This window comes from Melanaphis sacchari, unplaced genomic scaffold, assembly GCF_002803265.2.
Source record: "Melanaphis sacchari strain LSU unplaced genomic scaffold, SCAv2.0 Contig0_pilon_pilon, whole genome shotgun sequence".
Taxonomy (NCBI): Eukaryota; Metazoa; Arthropoda; class Insecta; order Hemiptera; family Aphididae; genus Melanaphis; species Melanaphis sacchari.
In genome coordinates this window covers 18,030,927-18,058,035 of record NW_020270366.1, presented here as the reverse complement: position 1 = coordinate 18,058,035, position 27,109 = coordinate 18,030,927, and the positions used below count along the sequence as shown (strand labels likewise).

The window sequence follows — 27,109 nt, the reverse complement described above, 5'->3', positions numbered from 1 at the left end:
TTTGCCGTTTTAAATGTATATCAAATAATTAAAAATGTAATATTGATTTAAGTTTATTAAACGTTGTAATAAACAAGACCATTTTTTATTGAATAATTCATTAATTGATTATAATAAAATAATTATTTGTATTGATTAAAAAATGTGATTTAAAAGTGTACAAATTAAAAATGTAATATTTTTTGTATAATTTACATATAACCTAAGTGTTTTATTTTAAGAAGAACAACTAAATTAAGTTCAAAATATGAAATTATAAGCATAATTATTAATCTATTATCAATAACTAATAACAATAATAACTGTTATTATTTTAAAATGTTCTTAATAATTAGATTAAGTTTTTTTAAAACGCTTTGTGTAATGCAACAATAATTATTTCTATGTTTTGTATTATAACATTTAAAAAAATAATAGAAAATGCACGCTAAAAAAGGTAAATCAATTATCTTTTATCAAAAACTGTCATTCAAATAATAAGTAATTGTATGGATAAAATTAAAATTGTTAAAATGAATATCAAATTTATGTTTCATACAAATATCTATAATAAACTAGACAGTCTCTCAAGTTAATGTAAATTAGTCAGTTTACCATAAATCACCTAGAATTCTAGTGAGATCGTCTCTGGTTTTGTATTTATTATATTAATATGGATAACACTTTTGAATTTGTTTTCATTGTTTAATTGTTACCAAACTTATAACAACATTATAAATTTCAGAAAAAAATATGAAATTAATAAAAACAGAAACAAAATAATACACAGTAAAAAGAAAATGAATTATATAGTTTATCAAGTTGAATATTAAAAAAAAAAGGTTTATAAATAGCTCAAAGAGTCCAAATATATTATTAACTATACTATGTGTAGGAAACGATAACGTAAACTTCTGGGGGAAATTATGAATACCTAGTTGATTTTAAAATTATGTCTTAAGATACACTAAAAAACAAGATTGATTTTTTTCAAAAATCAGTTTTGTGTTAAAGTTCCTGTTTGTTCTATTTTTTTTTTTTTTTTTTTGATTTGTTTAATATTTTGAATAATACTGGGAAATTTTAATTTAAACCTCTTTAAAATACAAACTAAATCTAATTTAATATCGAAAACTAACCTTATAGTAAAAATTGAAGTATTTTAGTATTTATTTTGTACCTACACTGTACATAGATGTATTGTAGGTAAAAAATGATAAAATCTTAAATCAACACAATCGCCGCTCCGTTTAAAATCCAAAATATTGTCCATTAATACTATGTTATGTAACTATATTGCCTATATAATGCGCCATGTTGTAAATTTTATCGTTTATTTTTCATAACAATTTTATAAAATAATAGATCAGTTACCGAGAACTAGATTTTAGTGAAATGTAGTACGATACAGTTCATGTACAATGTAAAAACACATATTATTATGATCCTTACAACATTGATAATTATTATTGGGAGTATTCATCATTCCCATCTAACCCAATTGATAACACCATATTTAATCAATAAAACAGTGTAATATTAAATACATATTTTATTCGTGTGTATTTCTTACATTAAACTGTATTTATAACAAAAACTAATTCTCATATTACCATTGAATACTAGGAGTGAAACCTGCTGTACGATACTAAAAAAAATTTATAGTGTACATCAGATAGCACACATCTTGTTAAAAAAAAAAAAAAAAAAAAAAATATGTAATATTTTATAAACACAGTTTCATTAATTGTATATCACATTTTATTAGTAAAAATTTAATACATAATAATCATATTATATTGTGTTAAAATCAATTTTTAATATAAACATATGGTTAGAGTGCAACATAATACATGGACGATCAGAAATTCTTATTTCGAAAGTGTATTGACATTTATACCAGAGCATAAATGCAATAATTACATTTATACGTTCCATAAAAATGTGGTGTCTAAGTTTAGAACAACCACAAACAAAACGTATTTTTAACGTGCATATAACTGATTTTTCAAAAACGGTTATAATACATTATTATACGATCGATGCCTAATATATTATATTTTTTTAAATGAGTTACTAAGATAGTTACTATGTTCCATACAATAATACAGTAATATTTAAGACTTAAGAATAAAACAGTCGTTTATATTTATATTGTATATAACATAAATAGTACAAAATCCAATACGTATCGATCAGTCGTGTGTATCATATAATTATATTAATATACTCGTATTAATGTATGAAATCGATTATGAAGTAATACCGTGTCAGGTCCTGCGATAGATTGAACGTACATATACATAAATAATAATAATAAAAAAAAATGATGGTGATAATTTACTGTGAAAACTCACGAAACCATAATTACACTATGGCAATATTCAAACACAGTCATTGATGTTCACTTTTTTTTTTCTTTTACGACTTTTAAACAGTATTTGAGCTATCTATTCTTCGTGTCTGGTTATGAATTCTAATTTCTTCTTGTTGGCGGGCAAAAAGTATTGGTTCATGTGCACGTTGTTGGCGTACTGTCCATTCACGTTTCCTTTCGGGTAGTAATTTGCCACAACGATTATCCGACCAGACCGACTGCACGCTTTTCCGATACCCAACTCTTTCGTGTTTGACCATACAAGTTGCGTGAAAGGACCTATATATATTGTTTTAATTAATATTGGTATATTTTTTTACCATTTAAAACTTTTAATATATTTGTGTTTGGGAAAAATAGATACCGCAGATTTACCTGAATTTATGTTGGCCGAGTACATTTTTGGATTTTTTCTCGGCTTGTAAACTCTTGAAGACGAATACCATTCACGGACCACATCCTTTCCTGCAGCTCAAATAAAAAAATATAGTTAAAAACAAAATATTTATTTTACCTTGGCTATAACTTAATGTGTTGCAACGAAAATATTTACCTTCGACTTCAGTTTTCGTCAATTTTCGGCAGAACAGATTCTGTCCATAATTTATTTTATTCTGATAAGCAAACGTCTCCGTGTGAGCTAAATGATTGGCCCAGTTTTGTGCTTCTTCGCATAACTATAAAAATCGAATCGTTAACTTGAATAGATATAATTAATCGATACTACATTAAGCACAATATAAATATTTAGTGTTTTGTAGTTATTACAAAATAATAACTATGAACTTTGTTAAAAATGTATAGACTATATTCTTAGATATAATGATATAGCCCTAAAACATTTATGCATCTATCATTTAATCAAATTCTTTTGAAACACGTACGGCAGTAACGGCTCTATAATTCTAAATTATATCTATTGTTTATAGAAAAAAAATAAAAATAATATTATTGTTTTTAACTACATAAATGTTCCATAACAGTAACCATATAACGTTCCTAATTTCTAACAATAGTCTTCCTGCAAGGTGTTTAATGAATATCCGTAATAATTGTTTCTATAATATTATTATTATAATTACTTAACGTCTAAATTTTACTAATTGGATTTTGAACAGTTGTGAAGTCACTGTTTTAAATTTCGATTTACCTTTGCTGGGCGTGTCCTCATGGAAACCATGGTGCGTGTGGAAATAAATCGCTTTTAACTAAATTAAATTAAAACAAAACGGATTTCCACGAAACAAGATAGCAATTCGAACCACGTTTACATTAAAATATTATAATAACAGTTATAAGTAAAATTCTCGACTATAATTGAACGAGTGTAGCTAAGATGGATAACAATTTAAATATTTATTTTATAAATTACATGAACTTAATTTTAGAGAGAATAATGATACATATTATATTTAATTTGATTAAGTACTTAATATTTTATTTTCGTGTTCTTGTATTATAATATATGTTAATTTTCATATTATTTTAATGATATTCAGTCATGATTAAACATAAAAAATTAAAATTTGAATTTTGAGGCAAATTACTATATATTTATTATATTGTACAAAAAAAAAAAAAAAACAAACATGCCTGTTGAGTAAAATTAATATAATCAAATAAACTATTAGTTAATATCATATGAAATGGAAAATAATCGATCAAAAACAAATTTATTTTTTATTTTTTTTATGTAGGTACCATGAACCATGAAACTGTTTTGATACTTATAATAATATTACTGTAGGATTAAAGTGTACAATGAATTATTTTTTTTCTTTTCGACTCAATTAATAATATCAAATTATTTTAAACGTTGTATAAATTAAAAATACATTACATTTTAAAATATATTTAATTTAATTATATCGATAAATCATGTTATTTTATTTGTTTGTATATTTTTTATTACTAATTAACTAATTTTTTATTATAACTAAATTAAAAAATACATTTTTTACTGTTACAAATCTTATTGATCATGTTATAAGACCAAATTTAAGTATTTTAACAAAAACAAGATACATTAACTATTATTTATTAAATATTCAATGTTTAATTTTTGGTAATAAGTTAACATGTCCCTACTTCTAAGATAACGACTCACGTGTGGACTTAAGACCAATTCAGTCGATCTATGAAAGTGTCTGTAGAAATTGTGCCAAAACAAACAATTTTTCACGAACTCACTAGGTGTCCAGTAGTTGACAAACTTGTGGTCTCTGTTACTCCGAATCTTGTTTTCGAGTACCTGCGTAAAATGAAAACAATCATAATATTTTATATTACAAATACAAGCAAGTAGAGGGTTGACGGTGACGTATTTGCGGTTAGGTATATATCTTACACGTTAATTTATATTTTATAAATAGAGGTCTCTGCGTTTTTTTACCGTGATTGCTTTTGGTCATGAACATTATAGTACCCTTAAGGTCAGTGTATAATATATTACAATAATAATAATAATTATTTAATATGATGATAATAATATTCTGAATATATATATATATAAACATGTATGGGTAGGATGTTTTAATCGCCGAGGACCTTGCACCACACGTGATTTATGGGGACGGTGTGGCGCCGCCACGCTATCCAATCCACTGTACCTTGTAACAGCTGAATAATAATATTAAAAGTAAGGAGATTATATGGAAAAACAGATAAGAACGAACGTCAAGCCGATAAAATAACTGCACGCTATTTCGACCAATCATTCACCGTCGGGGTTCGACGAGTATTCAGGGCGTCATGCTAAAAACGAATAAACTTAAATCGTCTTTGGCACAGTAGAATACAATAATAGTATGGTGTACTTATGCAGCTCTCAGAGGGTTAGTATAAAACGGAAAGCATTCGTAATTTGCTGGGTATTCGAAATACTGTCAACACCCAGCGATAAATATATAATCGATTTAAAGATGAAATTTAATAATCCATTGATGTGCATAAATTATTTTATCGTCAAAAAATGTGATTAAAAAACACGTTTCTCTGTAGTTTTAAATGTAAACATAATGCTTCTGGGACCACAATAAACAACGATCGATAAAGAGCGGTGAATAACTTTGGGTATTAAAAAAATATGTGGTAACTGTAGATACTCCTTATGCAATCAACGTCAAAACGTTTAAATAATAATAGTGTAGTCTTACTTAGATATATTATTATAGTGTATAAGTGGAGATACTCGTATAAAATCAGAATTTATATTCTAGTATTCTACAAAAATTATTATAAGGTTTTTGCTTTGAAAACCTTTCTTTGTCAGTAAAGTGATTATTATTCTTGAAAACAATTTTTTTTTATACATTTCAATAAAGAAATCATTAAAAACGTAGCGTAGGGTTTAAATAATTTTTAGTTTACGTTTTTCGTCCAACATTATGTAGTTTGCAAAATTATCTGTTAGATAATAATTAATAACTTTAATTACACAAAAATGACAATTATAGCATTTATTTATGCGTACTTAAAAAGATCCACTAAAGTGTCCGCCAATAAAAATACGTATGTTCCAACTACTATACGAATACCTAGATAGCTCCTCTATGTTGTGAGACTTTGAATTTTTCGCACTTATTTTGCAGCAAACGAAAAAGTTAGGTATAATAACAACAAATAAAATATACATAATATAATATATAACTACACGTACCTATTATACTATATCTATCAATTCGCGCACGCGATCCCGACGCAGTGCATGACGATTTACACGAACTCACGCGCGTGGGTCATTACATTATCATAGTCGACGTGTTAATTTTTTGTTTTTTCTTTCTTATCTAAAACTACTTTGTAATACAATGCGTATTATTATTATTAGTGCATTGTTTAAATAGGATAGTTATTATTATTATTATTATTTTTTTTTTTACACGGAAATATATAAAAAAAAAAATGTTTTGTTTTGAAATATTTATTATACTCTCGACATTTCATTTTAGTGTGTATTTTTTTTTTTTTTTTTTGTTTCTCGTTAATTTTAATGACATGTATCCATCTACCTACCATCCTACCTACGGCGTTTTTATTATTTCTCAACGTGTTATAAAACCATTTCCAAATTAAATAAATTCGTTCATATTTTATATTTACGATTTACGTGTACGATATTCTTGAGAACATTTCTTTTGTGTTTCTTTAATATTATTTCATATGTACCTAAACATTTTTATAGTTTTATTTTTCAATTATTACAACATTTCAAGCTCAAACAATATACATTAAGTATTAAGTGTTGTTTAGGAACAATGAACTATATAGAATTATATTCTATATAATTATCACGGTATTACTCAGATATAATAAATAAAATGCTCAATCTGTTTATTTGAACGATTTCTATAAAATAGTATTATTCATCTACTTTTGAACATTCATTGGAAATCAATCACGTAGAAGCAAATAAAAAAAATAATTATACGCAAAAAGCTAATGAGAAATTCTGTATAATATTGTGATGCATGTTTGTTTAATATATATCATATTTTTTACATGACATTGAAACGTTTTAATTTACTTATATGATCGACATGCAAAAGCAATGTAAATAAAAACGCTTCTTATTTTTACCATTGCATGACTAAAGTATAGATTTTAGACAAACTTTTTGAAACGATTTCGTGAGTCGTTAAACCAGTGGCTATTATTTTTGTTTCCTGGGTAAAGAAAAAGAATATTCAAATAAATTACCAACCGTATACGAATCTAGGTTTATGAATAAATCTACCTAAACGATCTATACTATATTCAAGCCTGTATAAATAATCGATTACATTATAACAAATACAATATTGTTCTTTCGCATTATCAATAGCTTTTAATAGATTTATTAATTTTGAGTGTTGATGTATGAGTAACGTAGCATATAGGTCTTGACTTATAAAAAAATATATTCTTTAGTGTTAAATATAAATAATATTAATATAGTAATACATACATTGATACTATTTAGCTAAATATAACTATTATTTGGTGCACAATTTTAATTTAAAAAACTGATGATGCTGAAGCACTTATTTTTTTAATTAGTTATGTAACCTGAAATTATGAGAATGTTTAAAATAATATACTCATATAAACAGTTACATAGGTGTGTTAAAATAAAGTTTTATTTTCATTTCACTATAGCCATCATACATTAAAAGTTATTACTTTGTTAAATTGGACGTTCATAGTTTATGAAAATTGTATTTTTAACCAGGGTAGTATGAAAAATTGAAATTATTTTGTATATTAAAATTTTTCACTGAGTTGTATTTTTATGTTCTGATATAATATACTTGACATGTTTTTTTTTTTTTTAATATTCTTGAATAAACGATAACATTTTTACTAATCATAATATTGTCTGTACCATACTTAATAATAGTCTGATACATAGCATATTGTAACTTTAAATGTAATCATCACATCAGAAAGAAAGAAATTGCTAGTCTCATTAAGCTTGTCTGATTTCACATATAACAACATTAATAACTTTTTATATACTACTTACCCACTTAGTACTTACCTACCTAATTGATAAGTGTCTGTAAACACCTAACTTAACCATTTAGTTACCTTTTGCATTATTCTCGGCAACTGGTCCATCGTCACCTTGGTCCGGGTCTGGGGTGGCGACGATGTTTGGTTATCAGTTGCAATCCACGGTTTGATAGCCTCACAGGTCTGCACCAGACATCGGATGTATCTAACCGTTTCCGCGTTGTCCCTGCGTTTATTTGGCGTCCAATAGCGGCCATTGTGCGCGACTGGTGACGGCCCTGTGGTTCTGATCGGCCGTAACTGTAGCGCATCCATCGCCAATATTTTCCGGCCAACGCATACTAGGGCAGCTGAGTATCCAGCATCGGAAGGTGAACCGGAACCTTCGCCTCTGCCACCCCCACCAGCCACCCCACGAATGTTCATTGTGAATTGGATATGGGTGTTTTATGCACATCTGATTTTTTTCGTTGTCAACATGGCTGAAAATGTGAATACATCGATAAATTATTTACGAATATCATCGACAATATTAGCGTGTACGAATAACAAAAAACTAAATATTAAAAATATTAATTGTTAGTGATTTTGATTTTAATTTAAGGTTATTAATCATTACTCTGAATTGTAATATGAAATATAGTAAACATAGCTACATTTTATATTATATACAAACTTCGAATTTATTTTAATTATTCACCAATGATTAATGTTTAGATGATTGGATTACGGCAAAGAAATTTCAACACAGATATTATTGCGTGTTGATTATTTCATAAATTTGATGAAAAATCTTTAAACTATGAAACACATTAAATTGCGATGGATTAAAATTGTATTTATTGAAAACCGAGGTCATTACAAACGAATAATAGACAAACAATTTTGTAAGTAAAAAAAAAAATTGTTTTAACTCACCAAAAAATCCAGCATTATTCGTGAAAATAAAATTAACACTATTCTATATTTTTTTAAATAATACATAACTGAGCAGGTACAATGTCAAATCAATTTTCTTTTTATCAGTTCTTATGTCAAATACACATCGAAATGACGGGACACCCGGCAGCTAATATTCCACATGAGTCTATAAATTGTATTATAACGCCGTTTTAAATGTTAAATAATAATAAGCAATTTTAACTTTTTTTCGTGTCGTTTTACTATGATAACAATAATAATAAACAATAGAAATAATCGACAAGAATAATATCAATATAATATTATTGATTACTTTGCTATAGTTAATATAATTATAATATACTTAGATATTTTGCACACCCGGCGTTACTTGTACTGGACAACATTATGAAGTGTTGACGAAAGTAAAATAAATAAATACAATTTACCACAACTATTTTTATTATTATCATTAATACAACGATGAAAAAGTAAAATTAATTTAATAATATAAAAATTCCACAAGTCACAGATTGTTGTATTGTGCACAAAAATTACTGTTAGGTATTAGGTTTAATAATACTACCTTCGATATTTCGGCGCAGTACACAGGACTGACCGTGTTGTATAGCCGACGTGCTCCGCGTGAAGTGAATTCGCGAGTGAGCCAGTCGCGACTATGACAATAGTGTTTTAATAACAATATAATCCTGCGCTTGAAGCGTTTCAAAAAAAAAAAAAACAGTTGACATCGAAGCGCACAACCCTAGGAAAAAGTGGTAAGAGTTTTAACACACATGTTTATTCTTTTTCAACATAGTAATGTAAGTAGTTAAATTATATAACCCAAGGTACAATATAAAAATAACGTTATGTTCGAGTTGTATGTTCGACGATAACAAAGTTTGATAAATAATATTCTCACGTGACTGTGTTAAGACGAATTTTACCTATCGACATAATAATATACAGAATTGAACTAAAGTAAAATATGAGAAGTTATTTCATATTCTATTACCAAACAACCGTATCTGAAGGTTTTTTCATCGGATTTATTATAAAAACAAAACTACAATAAAACAATGAAAATCGCCGTGAATTAAATTTTTTTTTATTTATTATTATTTTTTTTTTTTTATTAACCTAAGAGCTAAGACTCATTCATTATAAGTTTATTACATTTCGGTTTATTTCTATTCATATGTGCATATTCGTGCGCAATTCATATTATAATAATATATGACATTATTTCTATCGTAATACTGTTAACTTGCAGATATTAAACTATTAACTTAATTATACCTCACATAGAATAAGAATACGAGTATTTTATACTTTAAACTGTTTTAACAAACAACGAAAGGCAACATATTTTGGAAAAATAATTAAAAATGTTTGATTGATATTGAGAAATATGCAGATTTAAATATTCAGCCAAAATTATCTATTTAATTTGTTCTTTTATATTGGTAAGCCTGATATCTAAAATTATTCAGTTTGAAAAGTAATACAATTATAACCAAGTAAATAATACTAACACTCATTTTTTTCCAACATTTATTTTTAATTGGAGAGTACGTCGGTTAAAGAAAATAATCAATGCAATTTATTTTATAAAACGAAAACATGTCTCATTTCTTAATAACTATCATAATTTTCATACACAATTTAAGATAAGTAAGAAAAATACAAAACTCACGTATAAAAATTGTTTTCTATAGAATAGTGAGGTAATAAAAAAATAAGGCCAAATTAACTAAATTCTATAACTCACGCACACAAATTGATTTTTTTTCAGATTCATTTTAGATAATATTAACACGATATAAACAATAATAATGATATTGGAAAGACATCATATTATTTTTACCAAAAATTTAACATTTATTATGTCATAATTTCTAACTCTCTTAACGACATTTTAAAAATAAGATAAACTAAATTATAAAATTTTAAATTGTTTAAAAAATTTGAATTCAAATTATTAATAGTCATAATAAAATAAATTTAAACAAATAGAAAAATAATAATATATTTAATATAGGTAGTAGGTATACGTATTACTCTTTACACTAAACTTATACTAGCGTGTATTGATTAAAATAAATGCATTAATTTTAGTAACTTTTCTAAACATTTTTAAGTAATGATTCTTACTACATAAAATAATAATATCAACAAGAACATTTTATTGTTATCATTTTAATAATATTGTGTTTATTATAATACATTTTATATTATGATATAATTTTCACTGAACTAGTTAAGTCAGTAAGTAATAGTGTCCAAGTCAATTTAATCTATACAGATATTAAAAAAAGTTTTTGACATAATAGATAATATTATTTTGATTTATTAATTAGAGTTAATAGGGTCAGTGGGTCAATTTTTTCATGGTTTAAAACATAAATATATCTGACAAAGCCTTATAAGAAAAAATATTAAAAATCTTATTCGTCATATCATCATATCCTCTAGAGTGTTATAGGGTGGTCATTTGTCCCCATTATTATTTCATTTATTTATCAACGATGTCGGGTAGTCATTTCATTATTGTACATTTTTATTATTTGCATATTATCTTAAACTTAATTTTTTAATATTAACAATAAAAGAGTGTACTAAATTACAAAAATACTTAATTAAATTTTAATTTTTCGAATCGGTTAACCGAATGTTAATGTTGGAAAAATAACTAATTTATTAAATAATATATTTTATATTTTACCAGTTTATTATAATAATAAAAAAAAAAATAATAAAGTTTATATTAGCGATATTGAAATTGCATTAAGTATAAAATACTTAATGTTATAATAATATTAAAACGATATTTATAGTATTTATAACATTATATTATGTAATAGCGTATTGAGAGTTGAGACATTACAAGTCCAATCTAAAATTAGAACCCACTCAATACAATTTGCAATATTTGTAAATAGCCATTATTTAAAATATTATGGTTATATATTTGGAATAATATTATATCTTAAAAATAAAAATATTGATCATAAATTTTCTACACATTTGAACAAACAATAATTGAATAGTTTAAACATTGTACATAACTGAATATTTTATAAAAAACCAATATTAAAGTATTTGAATTTATCACATAAATTACTTAAATTATACTGAGAAAATCTTTTTGCAATAAAGGTCAAATAAAGAATATTCTGAAATATGCGGTTGCATCCTTATATTTAAAATAGCCCCAGCTAGCCTGCCAAAATTATAAATGTAAACTAAATAATATATAAAAATACCTAATTATTTTATATTATGGTTAATTAATTAGTTAAAATTAATGAAAATATTAATATGTTAATATGTTATAATACATCTACATTCTACACTTATTATTATTATTTATTTATTTATTTTAGTTTTATTGTTTAAATTGTTCTTTATAATTCTCCATTGAATTTTATCATAGGAAAATGTAGTTTAATTTTACATTACAGTAATATTATTATTATAAATATGAAAACAATGCAAATTTATAAGATGAATCAGATATATATATATATATATATATTAGTATAGTGATTCATCAATATTTTTATTTTTCTATACATGTTTTTATATTTTTATTGGCCAACTATTTATATGCTTTTTGGTTTTCAATAATTTTTTTGAATCTTTGAAATTATAGCCTAATTAAATTTAAAAGTAGACTACTTAAAAACTCGCATTTAAAAAACAACTTAAATTACACCACGAACTTGTGTCATAGTTATACACTATCAAATGCGTTATAATTAAACATAACCTTCTGTAATATATAATATTCTCTCTTTTTTAAAATGTTATGAGAATAATTATTGTTTTTTGTTTTAACTAAAAATTTACCAGTTAGGCATGATTATACGGTACCACATTTCTTACAACATTTGACGAATGCATCTATTTTAGAATTCCACGGTCCAGACAACCTTATTATTTTCATTGGTAATGAAAAAAAGTAGTCAATATTTTCTGAAAACATTGTAATTAAAGCGAATAATATGAATAATATCACAATTATTATTCAAAATATTTTTTAATAAGAGATGATGAAGATTTTTATAAGACAAGCTAATATTAATATATTGATATTTAATATTGTTTGAAGAGGCGAATTTTCTTAAGTCATATTACGATATTGCTGTTATTTGAGATGTGTGACGAGAATAGTCAATATGTAATGTACAATTACTGCGTTGTTGAATGTTTAATATCAATAAAAGAATTTTTCGTGAAATACACGCTGAAAATCGACGATACCGCTAAATCCGTTATTTTGACGTATCAATGATGATCGGAATGCGTGTAAAAAACGTATCGCTTAATAAAGTTAATTCTTATAGTAATTATTATGTCACGGTACAGGTGACGTTTTTTGAGCATTGTCTATATTGTATGTATATGAAGAATATCTATGATATACCAGGACTTTTATATAAGAAAAAATCGTTTCGCCTTATTTATAATTAAACCGTTGTATAACTTTTGCATTCGTCGTCATCATTATTTAAAATTAAAATTATCGATAAATTTTGTAACTATTTTTTTATATTAGTACGCAGTTTTCTCAATGTTAAAATTTGTATTTTTGTATTTATTTTGTATAAATTATTGGTAAATAAAAATATTGTTATGTTGGGTTCGAGTATATATTCTAATAATAGATACCAAATGCTGATGGATTTAAAATAATACAAATTTTGCTTGCAATTTTCTCGATATTTATGTATATATTAGATATATTCGATAATTTACATTTATAAATGTGGTTTACTTCAATAAATAATAAATATTGAGAGTATATAGATAAAAAAATAATATTTACAAATAAATATAAAATAAATACTAATCGACGTGGTCACAAAAGTGCGTAATATTAAATTAAAATAATATATGGGGCATGACGAAAAGGATATTTTTGTTGAAGTACTACACGGCTCACTAAATTTCCAACACCCGTGGTTCGTATTTGCAAGTTTCCCGTATCATCCAAATCGTACATACTACATATATCATACACGCACAGATTGACCATTAAAAATAATAAAATAAATAACTTATGTATAATGTCGTTTATACTTTGCGTAATCGCGAATAACACGTACATAATAATATGATGTACGTTATACGCTACAATAATATAATATGCATTAGGTCATATGTTTTAGTCTAGATTGTCGAGTCATTTTTCGTTGGCATGGTCGTCTTCGGGTGTAGGAATATAAGCTCGGTAAGCCACCCAATGTGGTTCGTGCACCATGGACTTTCTCGCCCAGCCGCTACCGCCATGTCCGTTGACGCCCGCCCAGCCACTGGGCATTCCTGCGCCTAGAAGTAAATAAGTCATTAAAAAAATCATAAATTTGTCATAATAAATTAGCAAATTGCTACGTCAGTCACGGTGGTTTACATCGAGATCGCGATGACGGAGCAGAGTATAATATACATGTGTACGAAAACCGAAGTCTCATCCGACGTTCAGTACAACAATAATATTTAAAATAGACCGCTACTAAGTTACATTGCTATATGTAAATCCACCAAATACGATACGATTTCTTTACACTTTTAGTCTTTGCCCCAGATTGACAAAAATAATGTTTAACGTAGTTTGAAATAAACATACCTATAGTTATTGAAATAAGAATTTTCGAGAGAATCATTATATATTAATATATTATGTCTTGCATAATTTAATTTTCATTAAAATATTTAGGTTTTAAACGTTTAACGTTTTTAAATGTTACCAATATCAAATCAAATTATTAAAAAGGTAAAAAATATCGATTTGCAACAAATTTATAATAATACAGTATTATATGAATGCACCTACAGATATTTTTAGTTAGATTGTTGAAGTGTGTGGGTTTTTCAAAATGTAACAACTTTTTAGTCATTTAGGTTATGTTTTAATTAATCATTAATAATTTGCATACTGTAGAAAACAGCAGTAAAATAAAACTTAAACGAAAATATAGAAATGTCCTTCCTGTTAGCGATGGTTTACGATATATGTTCACCCCGAAAACTAGTGAAGTAATTAAAATAAAATTAAATATTTCTACACCTCAAACGAGACCCCTGTTTTAGCTAGCGATGTCCATCATAATATTAAGCGGGACTGCTGTTCGTGGTTATGATGAGTCCGTGTAAAACGCAAATCATCGTTTATTTTCGCTTATACCTGATGAATAGGAGTCTTGGCCGCCGGCATACGTGTTGTCACCACCGCCGATGTGTGATCCCGCCGAGTAGCTATCACCACCTCCGCCCGTCGACCAACCTGTTGCTGTGTGACCGGACACCCATCCGGCTGCAGTTCCAGCACCGTATTCCGCGCCTCCGCCTCCCCCGTGGTTATCATGTACGATGATCACTTCTTTGCCTAAGTTATTTGACGTAAGTCAGTCACCGGCATAGTCGTTTTTACTACCCACGTGTGATATGTACTTACCAGATGCACCGCTTTTTTTGCCCTTCATCATCTGTCCTAAACTCAACAGAAGTGCGAGTTTACTCAAAAGCAGCGCTTTAATGGCCTTCACTTTGATCATCAACATCATGAGCGGACCCATAAGCGCCATTTTACCCATTAGCCCCATCATCATCATGTGCATCATTTTCTTGTACTTTTTATTCTTTCCTCTCCCTTACCAAACAAAAAAAAAAGATAAAAACTCGATTAAATAATTACAACAATTTGGTACATTTCTTGAAAATTAATCAAATCTTGATTGTTATGATAATATTATTAATAATAATTAATAATTAATCAGTAATAAGCATTCGATGATGATAGTTATTTTTTAATTCTTTACGAAATTGAATTTTATAATAATGTATTATTGAACATTAAGCATGAAATTAAATATGTTTTATCTTAATAACAATTTCCTATATTATTTAGGAACTACAATTAGCACATACTGTGGCATAGATTTTTTTTTTTTTATTGAAAGTACAACGGATGTTTAAAAATATAATGTGTGCCTAAATATTAAAATAATTATGTATATATTTAAAAGTATACGTTTTTCACATTATAATGTGTTACAATTTGTAACACGTTTTAAATTGTCATCGAAGAGTTTCCTAATAATATCGTTAATTAAGCTATACGGAAAGTATAAGTAATTTTCCACCGTCATCATTTTCGTATACTACGGGTTTTCGAATAACTTTAATACTCCGAATCTAATCGCAGCGACGCCTAAAAGTGAAAATTCAACATTACGTGTAAAATATATCATACTATTATTATTATTTGTAACTTTTCCATCGTCCACGACGATCGCCGTCGCGGATTATGTCCGTTTTACTCTTTTCATTTCATCCGGAGCCGACCGGGAGATGCGTATCGATAATTTGGATGCCGCTACAGTTGTCCACTTGCAAGCCGTTGATTAAGGAAAAATAATTGACGATCGATTCATCAACAATCTAACGACTCGATTCGTCAGGGTGTATTGACAAAATGTATGGAGTTTTATATGATACACAGAACTGTGACGATTAAAAAGCGGTAATCAAGTGACTGTTGTGCGTGCCATACTATGTACAAAACAACTATATAATATAATATACTTTGATGGTAATTTATGTGATCGGTGGCCTGTAAAAGTCGGATCCAGGTCAGATCATATCGCGTCAAATAATTATATCATCATATTGTATTATAGCTAGGAATAATAAAATAAATAATAGTGAAAAGAGCAACATAAAAATACAAAATACGGTGTTTAGACGTATATACCTACTGAAAACTTTATAGAAATGTAGTAATTAGTAATTATGTACGGCCGCAGTTCACGATTATCGTTCGTATGTTAACAAACATGACTTTCTCAGCGCGCATATAAATTAAGACGTTAAACGGTTCACCGCCGACCAAACATTAAACAGATGTTTGTTAAATTAATTAAACAAAATATCAGTCATAGACGGTTATTAGTTTTGGATGAAAAAAACAAAACTTTTAATATACACGTATATATAATGATATGGTATAATGTGTTATGTGTTTAGTTACTATATGTAACGGACATTGCAAAAAACTAAATTTTAAAGCTCCAATTTTAACAGTGTGGGAAATGTTATTTTCATCACGTTATGAAAGAACAGTGATGTGAAATTTTAGTGTGACATTGCAACTCTTAGTGGTTTATGTGAGAACAAATAAAATAATAATACAAATCGTTTCAGATAAAATATTTTTGTGATATTATATTTAGTTAAAAAAGTTAAATAATATTATACTTATCATTAAAATGAAAATGAAAATTGTTTTTAATTAAAAAAAAAAAAAAAATACTCATTGTTTGCCATGTCCATGTTCAATTCGGTTACTTTATTAAATGTTTTTGATTTTTTTCAATACTTGGTACAAATTAATTTATTTTAACAAGTTTTATCTGCTTATATTGTGCATTATTTTTAATTTTTTTCCTACCATAGGTATCAATCGTATAATAATATACCTATACTTATTGTATCGACATTGCTCCTTATAGTCGTTTCAATTATATCTTCGGGATATTAAAACAGACGTGATCAGAAAAAAAAGACTTAATAGTTAATATAGTGACCTATTTTATTCTTTAATATTAAATTAGTTCCCATACCTTCTCCAATAGCCCTAGACAAGTTTATGTCTAAAGTGTTGCCGGCGATGGATCGAGCGTTTCCTTTAAGCGCTGCTGTAATCCCAGATGGCAAAGTTACGCGGAGTATGTGTGACCCGATAAAACGGTCGAGGGTGTGCACCATGAGCGCAGATAGAGCGCTTTGTTCATCAACAGTGTTTAATCTGGCCATCAAGTCAGTCTCGTTCAGCGGTGGTCGCATGTCCCTTTTGATCCTGACCACCGATAGCAGATCACCCAGAACACTGAATCCTGTAAAAATGTAATCATTTGTAAGAAATACAACAAAATATTTAAACTTCGATAATTTAAAATTATCTATGTATATCCAAAAATTAATATTTAAAAATAAATAAATATAGATTTTTGAATTTATTGTTATAGTTTAAAATTATTTTATTTTTAGAGTGTATTTCTCAAATTAATTATATACTATCAAGTCATGCAAATTTACTAACAATATATAATTAATTAAATTTACAACCCTGTTTATGAGTAATTGTATTGTTATTTTATTTTGATACAACTCGTTATGAGAGACCAACAAATGAATAAAGTTTGGTCAGCTTTTGACTGATTTTAATATACATTAATATATGACTCAGAGAGATAATATATTAGAGACAAGTATATGAGCCCGACAATGACACCAATCGACCGGATTGTCATATTTTTTTTAATAATGTTGATCTAGATTTAAAACGTCTAACCAGTCAGAGTATTAATAATATTATCAACTAGAGTTGTAGTACTGTTGTTGATAATCTCAATTCGCAACTCTCATTTGGAGAAATTTTATCAACCTAGAAGGTGGCCTGTTAAAATATAAATGTTTCAAAGAAACAACTCGATAACCTTGCCCTAGACCGAAGATTTGTCACGCCTGTTTAATCAAATTATTCTGTAAATTGTTATTCCTGTATTTTGTCTACATAATTTTTTTCATAATTTTTTTTTTTTTTTGACATTCTCGGACGTAATAAGTTTATTTTATTTTCCGTCATTTTGACCAGAGAAAAATCGTGAATTGTTATTTGAACGAATGCAGCAATAGAGTGGTTGGCCATCTGATGGACGTTACTAAGAAAATGGCGACGGATTCATAGGATTCCCACATGAAAAAAAAAGAAAGTCGAAAAGTAATGCGTTATTACAATTATATACGTATAGGTTCAGAATGGAGCGGCGGAGAAGTGACATCGTGACTGGTCAAAGATCAGATGCAAACTTGTGTTGTATGAAAAAAATCCAAAAAGAAAATAAAGAAAAATTTCCACACCGAGTAGCTGATGAAATTATCATTACAAAGGGTTTTGTGCACATAAGTATACACTATATAATAATATTATTGTATTTTCTATACACACAGAAAATAGGATTTATATTTAGTACTATAATGTGAATGAATGAAAAACACAATGGTCCGTCTTTGCGGCGTCGTGTGACCCATTAATGGTGTTTAAATACGACGGATCCGAATAGGTGACAATATGATGATGATGATAATAACAGAAACGAAAATAATAATAATAATAGATAAATAATAGTTGTCGCATAGAGTCGTGTGGACGATATAAATATGAAAATATAGTTATAATATATTATTATTATTATTATTATAATTATCATTATCACATATAGGACTTGACTTCAGCATATTATGTCGGCCGATGTGGGTTACGGAGTTTCCCCGACAGTTTTTCCTGCGTCCTACGCGGCAATCGAAATCGCAACTCGCCACAGAAGAAACCGTCGCGAATGATGGCGGCGGATCCTTTTTATTATATTGTAATAGCCTGGTCCGCGGTAAATAGACGAAAACTAGAATATAATATTAAGTGTGAAAACAAAAGTAAACAACAACGCGTACAATAATAATAATAATAACAACACTATCGTCTAGCTGCATATTATATATATATATATATATATATATTTGCGGTTTGTAGGCGTTTCTAATTCACCGGGAAAACTGACAGATTTTGCTAATTTCCGGAGACGAAGACAATAATAATACATTGTTGTTTTTTTTTTTTCTAAGCTCTCCTATCATTTTCTGCAGATCCTTCTAAAATTACGGTCTATTATAATACCTAACTATCGCGTGAAGTACTATCGTTTCGTATTATTTGTGAATTCGGCATAAATATAATATATAGGTAGTAATAATTATTAATTAAATTGTATAAGTTCTCGAAACAATAAGACACGCACTATTATATTATTTATTGCTTTGTGAACGTATTTACATAGTTTATTACAACTATCTATTATTATAGTGACAATTGTATTAACGCATCAAAAGAATGATTGACGGATAAAAAGGAAAATTTATGGTTTTTCTTAATAATAATATTGTATTTAAAAATGTCTATTGACAAACACACAGTATTACGAAAATAGTTTATCTTTGCTTATATTTTTTGTACTACGTTTTCCATTTTTTTTTTTAACGTATTTAATTATATACACCCAATATTTAGTACTAAACAACATGACTTGTCAAAATCCGATTCGATCTTAATCGTTAGATTATAATAGTGAGGTTTTATACTGTGTTAGAACGTTTAAGTATAATCGAACTTGGTTATCTCGAATTTCTTTAACTCGAAATTGTCGATATCTTGAACTTTTTCCCCGTTCCTTAGAATTTTCTATTTAAACAATGTAAAAAAATCTTGTATAACTCAAATATTTTTCTGGATAACTCGAAGTTTGAATTTTATTAATATTATAAATTGTGATATTTCCCTTGTGTATCTATGTATATATTTTAATATCGAAAATAAGGTCATTACTCATTAATGTTATCGTTATTGATAAATGGTTTAAAACGATTTATTACAAACGCTACGACCAACAGCAAAACTCAAACAAAAATAAATAACTTTTTGAAATAATTGTCTAACCTCATTTTTATTTGTACATATATACATACCTATTTAAAATTACATATTATACATAAGTCATATATAAATACACATTAAATATTTTTTATTACATTACTTCATTCGTAATAAATATATAGAAATTAATATATTTTGTACTGTTTTAAACATTTTCAATTTGAGTAACTCGAATTCTTGGATAGCTCGAACTTTTTTCCCGTCCCTTCAACTTCGAGTTAACCAAGTTCGACTGTATATTATTATATCGTGAAAGTCAATTATAATTCCTATTTGGTTTTGTCACTCTTGCTCTCGTAATATATTTAGATAATTCCATCTCAAAACGTTCCAAAAAAAGTTATTTGTAAATAAATTATTAAAAATTATTGATGAAAACCATTATAATATTATAAAAAGAGTTTAAACATTTTTAAATTTCGATCTAATTATATTTAATCTCTTTTTAAATAAATCTCAAAAGTATCTAGGTACCTATATAATATATATATATATATATATATATATATATACATCAATTATAATAATATAAATCGACTCGTATTCAAAGAGTTTCTATTTTTTTTTTTTTTTATTCGTTACAATTTAACACATTTTTATAAAAATATTGTTTAATATGAATCATAGATAGTACGTACACTGAAGTCCACTCTTTACGTTATCCATTCTTCTGTAGTACTATGCACGCAATGATGTTCGGTTTATTTTTTTTACTCTTCCTATTCTAGTAGTGAGAGAATTATATAGAAATTCCATCACCCCATAGCCTAGTAATTTATGGCACGGAACACAATAGAACATTCGACGTATTATATTAAATATTATATGTACCTTCCACTAAAATACGTCATTGTGCTTATTTTATAGATTGTGAATACAAAACAATATTATAATGAGAACGAGTTATTATGTTGTACATTTATATTATTATAGAAATGTTGTAAAATATTACTTGAAGCAAAAATACCGATTAATCGGATATTAAAAAATAAGACCAAATACCAACAGTATTCATACAGACAACACATTTAATACATATTATATAATATCATAGACATCGCGTTGTGTACAAAACGTGTGTTTAGTTTTTCAATAATAAAATAAGATTCGGCGATTGACGGTTAATACAAATTCGGCATGTCACGTACAACAAGATTCGGACGTCACGTCGTCGTACGCTTTAAACGAGCCTACTCATATTGTAATATTATAATGTATGCTTAAATTATTATATGTAGTAAATAATATATTATTAAATATAACGAATATTGTAGGAACGTGTTATTATTATTATTGATCGAAGAGAAAAATATAATACACTTTTAATACCAATATTTAACAATACATTGTTCTTTAATCACTACAATATAAAAATCACGTTCAATAAATATTAGAACATCATAATATATTATAACAAACTGCAATATGTACACTTGACTTAGTAAAATGAACTCAAGGAACCGTGACATATTTGTGTGTATTTAAAATTGAATTATACCGAATCTTAAAAAAAATATATATTTATAATAATATATACATTTAAAAAAAATGATGAATATATTAATTTATTACAATATATATATACTTTAAATATATATCATGAATAGTATTTAAATGTTTTACATTTGGTGCAACTGAAAATGAAAACCAAGGCCGATTTCACCATGCTTTCAACTTAATTCTGTCATTTTCCACGGGAACCTGCATCTGTTTCTAAACAATTGTTTGACTAGGTATTGAATTGATCATTGTGTATTTACTACCTATTTAAAATAATGGATTCCCTGAAATTAGTTTCAAATTATCGAGTCATTTGTATTTGTTTTGTTACACAATACAATCAATTTTTTTCTCTGTCAAGTTGTAACTTATCTGATAAAATATCCTATAAGTATGTGCTCATTTTTTTTTCTAAGTGTGAATAATTAATTAACATTTTTTTTTATAAAAAATTGATAATAAAACATCAATAAAATATAAATATTACTCCATGGCTTTCTAATCGTTTTAATAAAATATTGAATTTGGTTGTTGACGATTGTTGTCGGAAAAAAGATATTCAGATCTAACCGAAAGTGAACAGTTGAATTATATACCTATATTTCGGCCACTGGTATTAAGCGTTTCACTTCAGTAAAACCTATTGTCAAGTTCATGAATAGATATTTGGTGCTAGTTCAACAACTACCTATAATCTAACTATACACTACTTGAAATGCTTTTCCGACTTTTCTATACATATTTTTTTTTTTTTTTTGCTATAGAATAACATATTGAAACAAACATGACAGTAAAAATCGACTGAGACGATCAAAGTACGTAAACATTATTATGACATTATAATTTTAAATATTGAGAAACTAAAAAAAAATACTAGATATGTAAATTAATTATTGTTATTATTATTTTTTTATCTGTGAAATGTATATTAAAACGAGAATTTTTAATCAATATTCCTTTTATTTGCCTTTATCCCATAAAAGTATATATAGTACTGAAAAAATAATTATACATGTATTGTATACTATATAGCAGAAGTCACCAAATAGAAGTCCGCGAACAAATTTTATCCAGCCCGCAGATGAAGAATAGTTTTTTTCAAATATTTGTAATATCACTAACCAATTTTTTTTTTTTATTGTATTTATAATTTATTTTAATTTTAATTTTTTTCATATATTTGTGATATTAATAATGTTCTTAATGTTTATAAACAATAGTAAATATTAAAAAAAAAAATCAGATTCTTAATTTGACCCTTCAGAAATATTAATTGATGACCCTTGCTATATAATATTTATTTAATGACATGTTTACATAGGTTTTACATATAGGTACTTAAAAAAAACTCTCAAATTAGGCAGGTGTAGATCTTTAAAATTGTAAATATTATATGACATCTTTAAAGCACCTATACTTTCAGTATACATGATTATATTTAAATAAATATAAAAAGAACTCACTGGTATATAATAATACATGTTGAAAAAGTTTTTGCAAACGGTAAACGTGATATTAGTATAATATGTATATTATACCATAATAATTTAATAATGTAGAAAAAAATTACACAAATTATACCGAAAATATAGTGAAAGGTTAATAATTTATGAAACAGCTATAAAATAGATTAAATATTAAATACCTATCTATAAAATATGTGTTTAATGAGCAACAATTTTGGTAATGTTACCATGTACGCATCTATAATACAATCAAATTATGTGAGCGTGTATCTGCGCAACTATATTACTTACGTATAAACACTTAAGTACTTTTATAGTTATATCATTTTTTTGTTTAAAATATTATTGCAATGATATTTTGGTTTTATTTTTTTTTTTTTTTGTGCATTACAATGGTATAATTTAATTTATAATATAAACTTTTTTTTTTATTTTCGAAACTACACAATATATAGGTAATAACATAGTCGCATATCAAATTTTCAACGGTATTAATATAATAAAACTCGAATAAAACGTTTATTGTCTAAATTTTTTGTAAGAATATTGAATATTATACAGAAGAAAAAACAATTTAGCAATGGGAGAGTTTTTTTTTCAAACTGATTACATGATAACATATCGGATAGGCACTTATAATACTTATATCAACTGTTCAACGGTAATATTTTAAATTTAACAAAAATCATTCTCGTCTTTATTTTACTTTTATGTGATACGCTGCGTTATGATACTTTTATTATTATTGTTTATATAATATAAAATTGTATTATACATTATACTTGTGGCGCATAAAAAAATCTTCTTAACAGATTTCACGGATGGAATACACAGACCGATAATTTGTGTTTCAAACGAATAAAGCGCGTTAAACGCCCAGAAACCGATTTAGCACCAAACCATTTTCACGGCATAACTCCACACAACCATGCGTATAATACATATAATTTCTTTTTATTATTCGCTCAATCATCGGACGAAGCTATATGTGTAGGTACTTTTGCAGACAGGTTAAAAGTATACCATGCCGGTATAATAATGGCGACGAATGCATTTCAGGTAATATGTCAAAAGCTTTATTCGAAGATCTCGCGTTTAAATACTTTATAAAAGTTATTAGATATTTATCGAATCGATTATATTTAAACTAAAAATTGGTTATAAATTGTACTGTTGAGTCGCTTTGCTGATGAATAGATACCCAGAGAGTAAATAAAAACAAAATTACAACGACCTCTGAAACTCACCTTTCATTCTGCCAAGTTTGTCGAGGAACAACAGTAATTTGCGTTGGACACATGGGAACGATAGCTGCATCAGACAGTCAGTGTAAATGTCGACTAGATGGGCGCTTGGGTCGGTGGTCGGCTCGTCCTGTTTTTCTTGCAATAGCGAATTGGTGGCGGTTCCGGCCGCCTGGTCTGAGCCCATTGAGAAACTCAGGAACCTGGAGTCTCTGTTGTCGTCGTCAGCACTGCTACTATTGTACACAACTATGGTCGGTGAAGATTCGGTGGCTTCTGCTGTAAAGGTCACAGACGGTGTAGTCCAGTCTGCGGTCACCGACGAGCCGTTCGTTAACACGGTTGCGGTCATAATCTCCGGGACGGCAAGGGCACTGGCGGATATGCACCAAGCCGCCGTGGTCAGCAATATTGACACTACGCACGACACCATGGTAATAATATCGTACGTCGTGCCAGAAACGGAAGAAAGATAGCTAGTTTATGTATTGTATAAATCTATTGAGCAAATACGAAATTATGATAAGTAATCGTGAACGCAAATCGAAGAAATGAAAGAGACTTGACGAAAATGAATTTCAATAAAACACTGAGCACCGGACGCGAACGTTACCAGAGCAATATAACTGCGATGAACAAGAACCCAAGACGTTTTATACGACTGTTTAAGCGGGCCTTCTAGTATTATAGTGGCTGTGGCGGACTCCCCTTCCTAAGCGACACCCGCGAGAACTATGCGTGACGTATCCAGTGGCGGTGGCGTTTAGGCGAGACTGCGACGAAGGTGATACGCGCGTTGTTTTTTACCGTTGATATTTTAAAATCGTTTTTTGAAAATTACAAGACATACACGATGTAATATTATCCCGATAATGATATACACGAGTTAATATATATTAATATCATACTATCTACCTATAAAATAATTTTCGGTTACAAATTATCATTACCTGAAACACTTTAAGATCCGTCAAGATAATGATTTGATTGTCGAACAGATATTCACATGTATTAATGAACATCGGCTAATTATGTTACTTGAATTGAGTATAACTACAATATTAAGTATGGACAACTACTGCAAAAATCATTCACTCTAAAAAAAAAAATGAATACGAAAAGCTTAAAAATTAGAAAAAGTAGATAATCACTCCATTGTAAGAATCATTACGATGGGTATTGAGTGTACCTCATCATCAAGGAAATCACTGTTATACATTTATTAGTTAAATTATTAATCTCTGTGAAAGATTGACGGTTGCAATAATTATTATTCTATACAACCAAGTATATTTTAAGATACATTTAAATTGTTGTTATACAATAATGTTTTTAAAATTTAACTATAGGTTTTTTTAATATATTAAATATTAATATAATATAACTGTTATATTTTGAGCCATACCAAATTATCTTTGAACGTTATCAATAGGTTCGTGGACTATGGTATAGATAGGGAATAGCATACAATTAATCTTAATGTTTTTAAAATATTATTGTGTAAATAAAATTTAATTATATACCTACAATACAGTTTATATTCTCTAACATTTTTGAATATTTGACCCAACCACTCTCAAGCTAAAAAATACATCCTAAAATAAAATTACAAATTATAACTATATAAAAAAAATGTCGAACAGAAATAGCAAAGTCTATAGAAACTACAAAACATTGAATTAAACCAAATTAAAAACAAGATAATAAAATAGAATAATCCGTAACTCAAATAAAAATACAACATTTTTACAAACCGTTTTCGAATAAAATACTCACACCTAATCTATGAATTCCTTATGACCAAAGAAGAATCTACTTAATGTGAATAACTAAGACCGTTTTTCTATGTTTAAATATTTACCTAATATTTTTCAAATTCTAACTTAATTAAATTATGTTGTACTGTACTTTTTAATAATCGTTTCAATACAGATTACTTATGTGGAACCTTGTATTACATTTTTAAGTTTTACCTATATAAATTGAGTACTTATATGAATTCTTAGTCATGAAAAAATTGGTGAATTTTTGTAATATTAACGAATCATGTTAACTTTGAATTTAAAATGAAAAAAAAAGCCGTGTCTGTATAGCTATATACATATCTTTAATATTTTTCGAATAGCTATAATTAGCTAATGAGAAACTTAGTATTAAATTTTCATAAATTAACGTGAATTTTTACACAAATATTATTTATAAGAATAAATAATAATTGTAGAAACTTGTTTTTTTTTTCAAATAATAATGTAAACATTTTCTATAACTGATATAAATTTCAAAATATTTTTTCCATTTTCAACATATTAAATTTCAAATTTGTCATCATATTAAGTTTTTTTCAAATTATATGTTTGTATAAAAAAGTTTTCGGTGAATAAAAAATCTTGAAAATGTATCACAAGATTCCCAATAAATTTTTTTTAAAGCTATACAATTCATATCGAAAATATATAACCACAATCTATAAGCGTTTAAAGTTCAACATTTTACAAATTCATAAAAATCACAAAAATATGTCAATTATTTCATTATTAAATGATTTTTAATTTTAATACCCAACATTTTAAATATTAATACAGGAATTTGTGGA

The 27,109-nt window shown here is 27.0% G+C and overlaps 2 protein-coding genes across 6 annotated transcripts; both read right to left on the bottom strand.

Moving 5' to 3' along the window:
* Nucleotides 1-1,788: 1,788 nt before the first annotated feature.
* Nucleotides 1,789-9,412, bottom strand: LOC112595399 (repressed by EFG1 protein 1-like). Of its 5 annotated transcripts, none has more exons than XM_025340581.1 (7): nt 9,336-9,405; nt 8,768-8,936; nt 7,925-8,331; nt 4,464-4,607; nt 2,910-3,033; nt 2,732-2,827; nt 1,789-2,635 (listed from the first exon to the last, which is right to left on the bottom strand). In XM_025340581.1, the coding sequence occupies exons 3-7, from the start codon at nt 8,273-8,275 to the stop codon at nt 2,430-2,432; spliced, it is 921 nt and encodes a 306-aa protein (XP_025196366.1). In that variant the 5' UTR covers nt 8,276-8,331; nt 8,768-8,936; nt 9,336-9,405; the 3' UTR covers nt 1,789-2,429. The 5 variants fall into 5 exon arrangements, with proteins under 5 accessions (XP_025196366.1, XP_025196401.1, XP_025196375.1 ...); XM_025340616.1 differs by having other exon boundaries at nt 2,732-2,821; XM_025340590.1 differs by lacking the exon at nt 8,768-8,936 and having other exon boundaries at nt 9,336-9,412.
* A 4,120-nt stretch (nt 9,413-13,532) lies between these two features.
* Nucleotides 13,533-25,158, bottom strand: LOC112591235. Its single transcript, XM_025334995.1, has 5 exons — nt 24,520-25,158; nt 17,380-17,652; nt 15,213-15,407; nt 14,943-15,143; nt 13,533-14,086 (listed from the first exon to the last, which is right to left on the bottom strand). The coding sequence occupies exons 1-5, from the start codon at nt 24,947-24,949 to the stop codon at nt 13,941-13,943; spliced, it is 1,245 nt and encodes a 414-aa protein (XP_025190780.1). The 5' UTR covers nt 24,950-25,158; the 3' UTR covers nt 13,533-13,940.
* Between the last annotated feature and the right edge of the window lie 1,951 nt (nt 25,159-27,109).

Excerpts from the sequence above, each read along its gene's own strand:
- LOC112595399 (XM_025340590.1), bottom strand. The coding sequence starts at position 8,275 with ATGAACATTCGTGGGGTGGCTGGTGGGGGTGGCAGAGGCGAAGGTTCC. Across the intron at positions 4,608-7,924 it reads TGCCGAGAATAATGCAAAAG|GTACTCGAAAACAAGATTCG; the intron begins GTAACTAAATGG and ends CATTTTACGCAG. Across the intron at positions 2,636-2,731 it reads CTCGGCCAACATAAATTCAG|GTCCTTTCACGCAACTTGTA; the intron begins GTAAATCTGCGG and ends CAATATATATAG.
- LOC112591235 (XM_025334995.1), bottom strand. The coding sequence starts at position 24,949 with ATGGTGTCGTGCGTAGTGTCAATATTGCTGACCACGGCGGCTTGGTGC. Across the intron at positions 15,408-17,379 it reads GTCTAGGGCTATTGGAGAAG|GGAGAGGAAAGAATAAAAAG; the intron begins GTATGGGAACTA and ends TTGTTTGGTAAG. Across the intron at positions 14,087-14,942 it reads CCAAGACTCCTATTCATCAG|GCGCAGGAATGCCCAGTGGC; the intron begins GTATAAGCGAAA and ends ATTTACTTCTAG.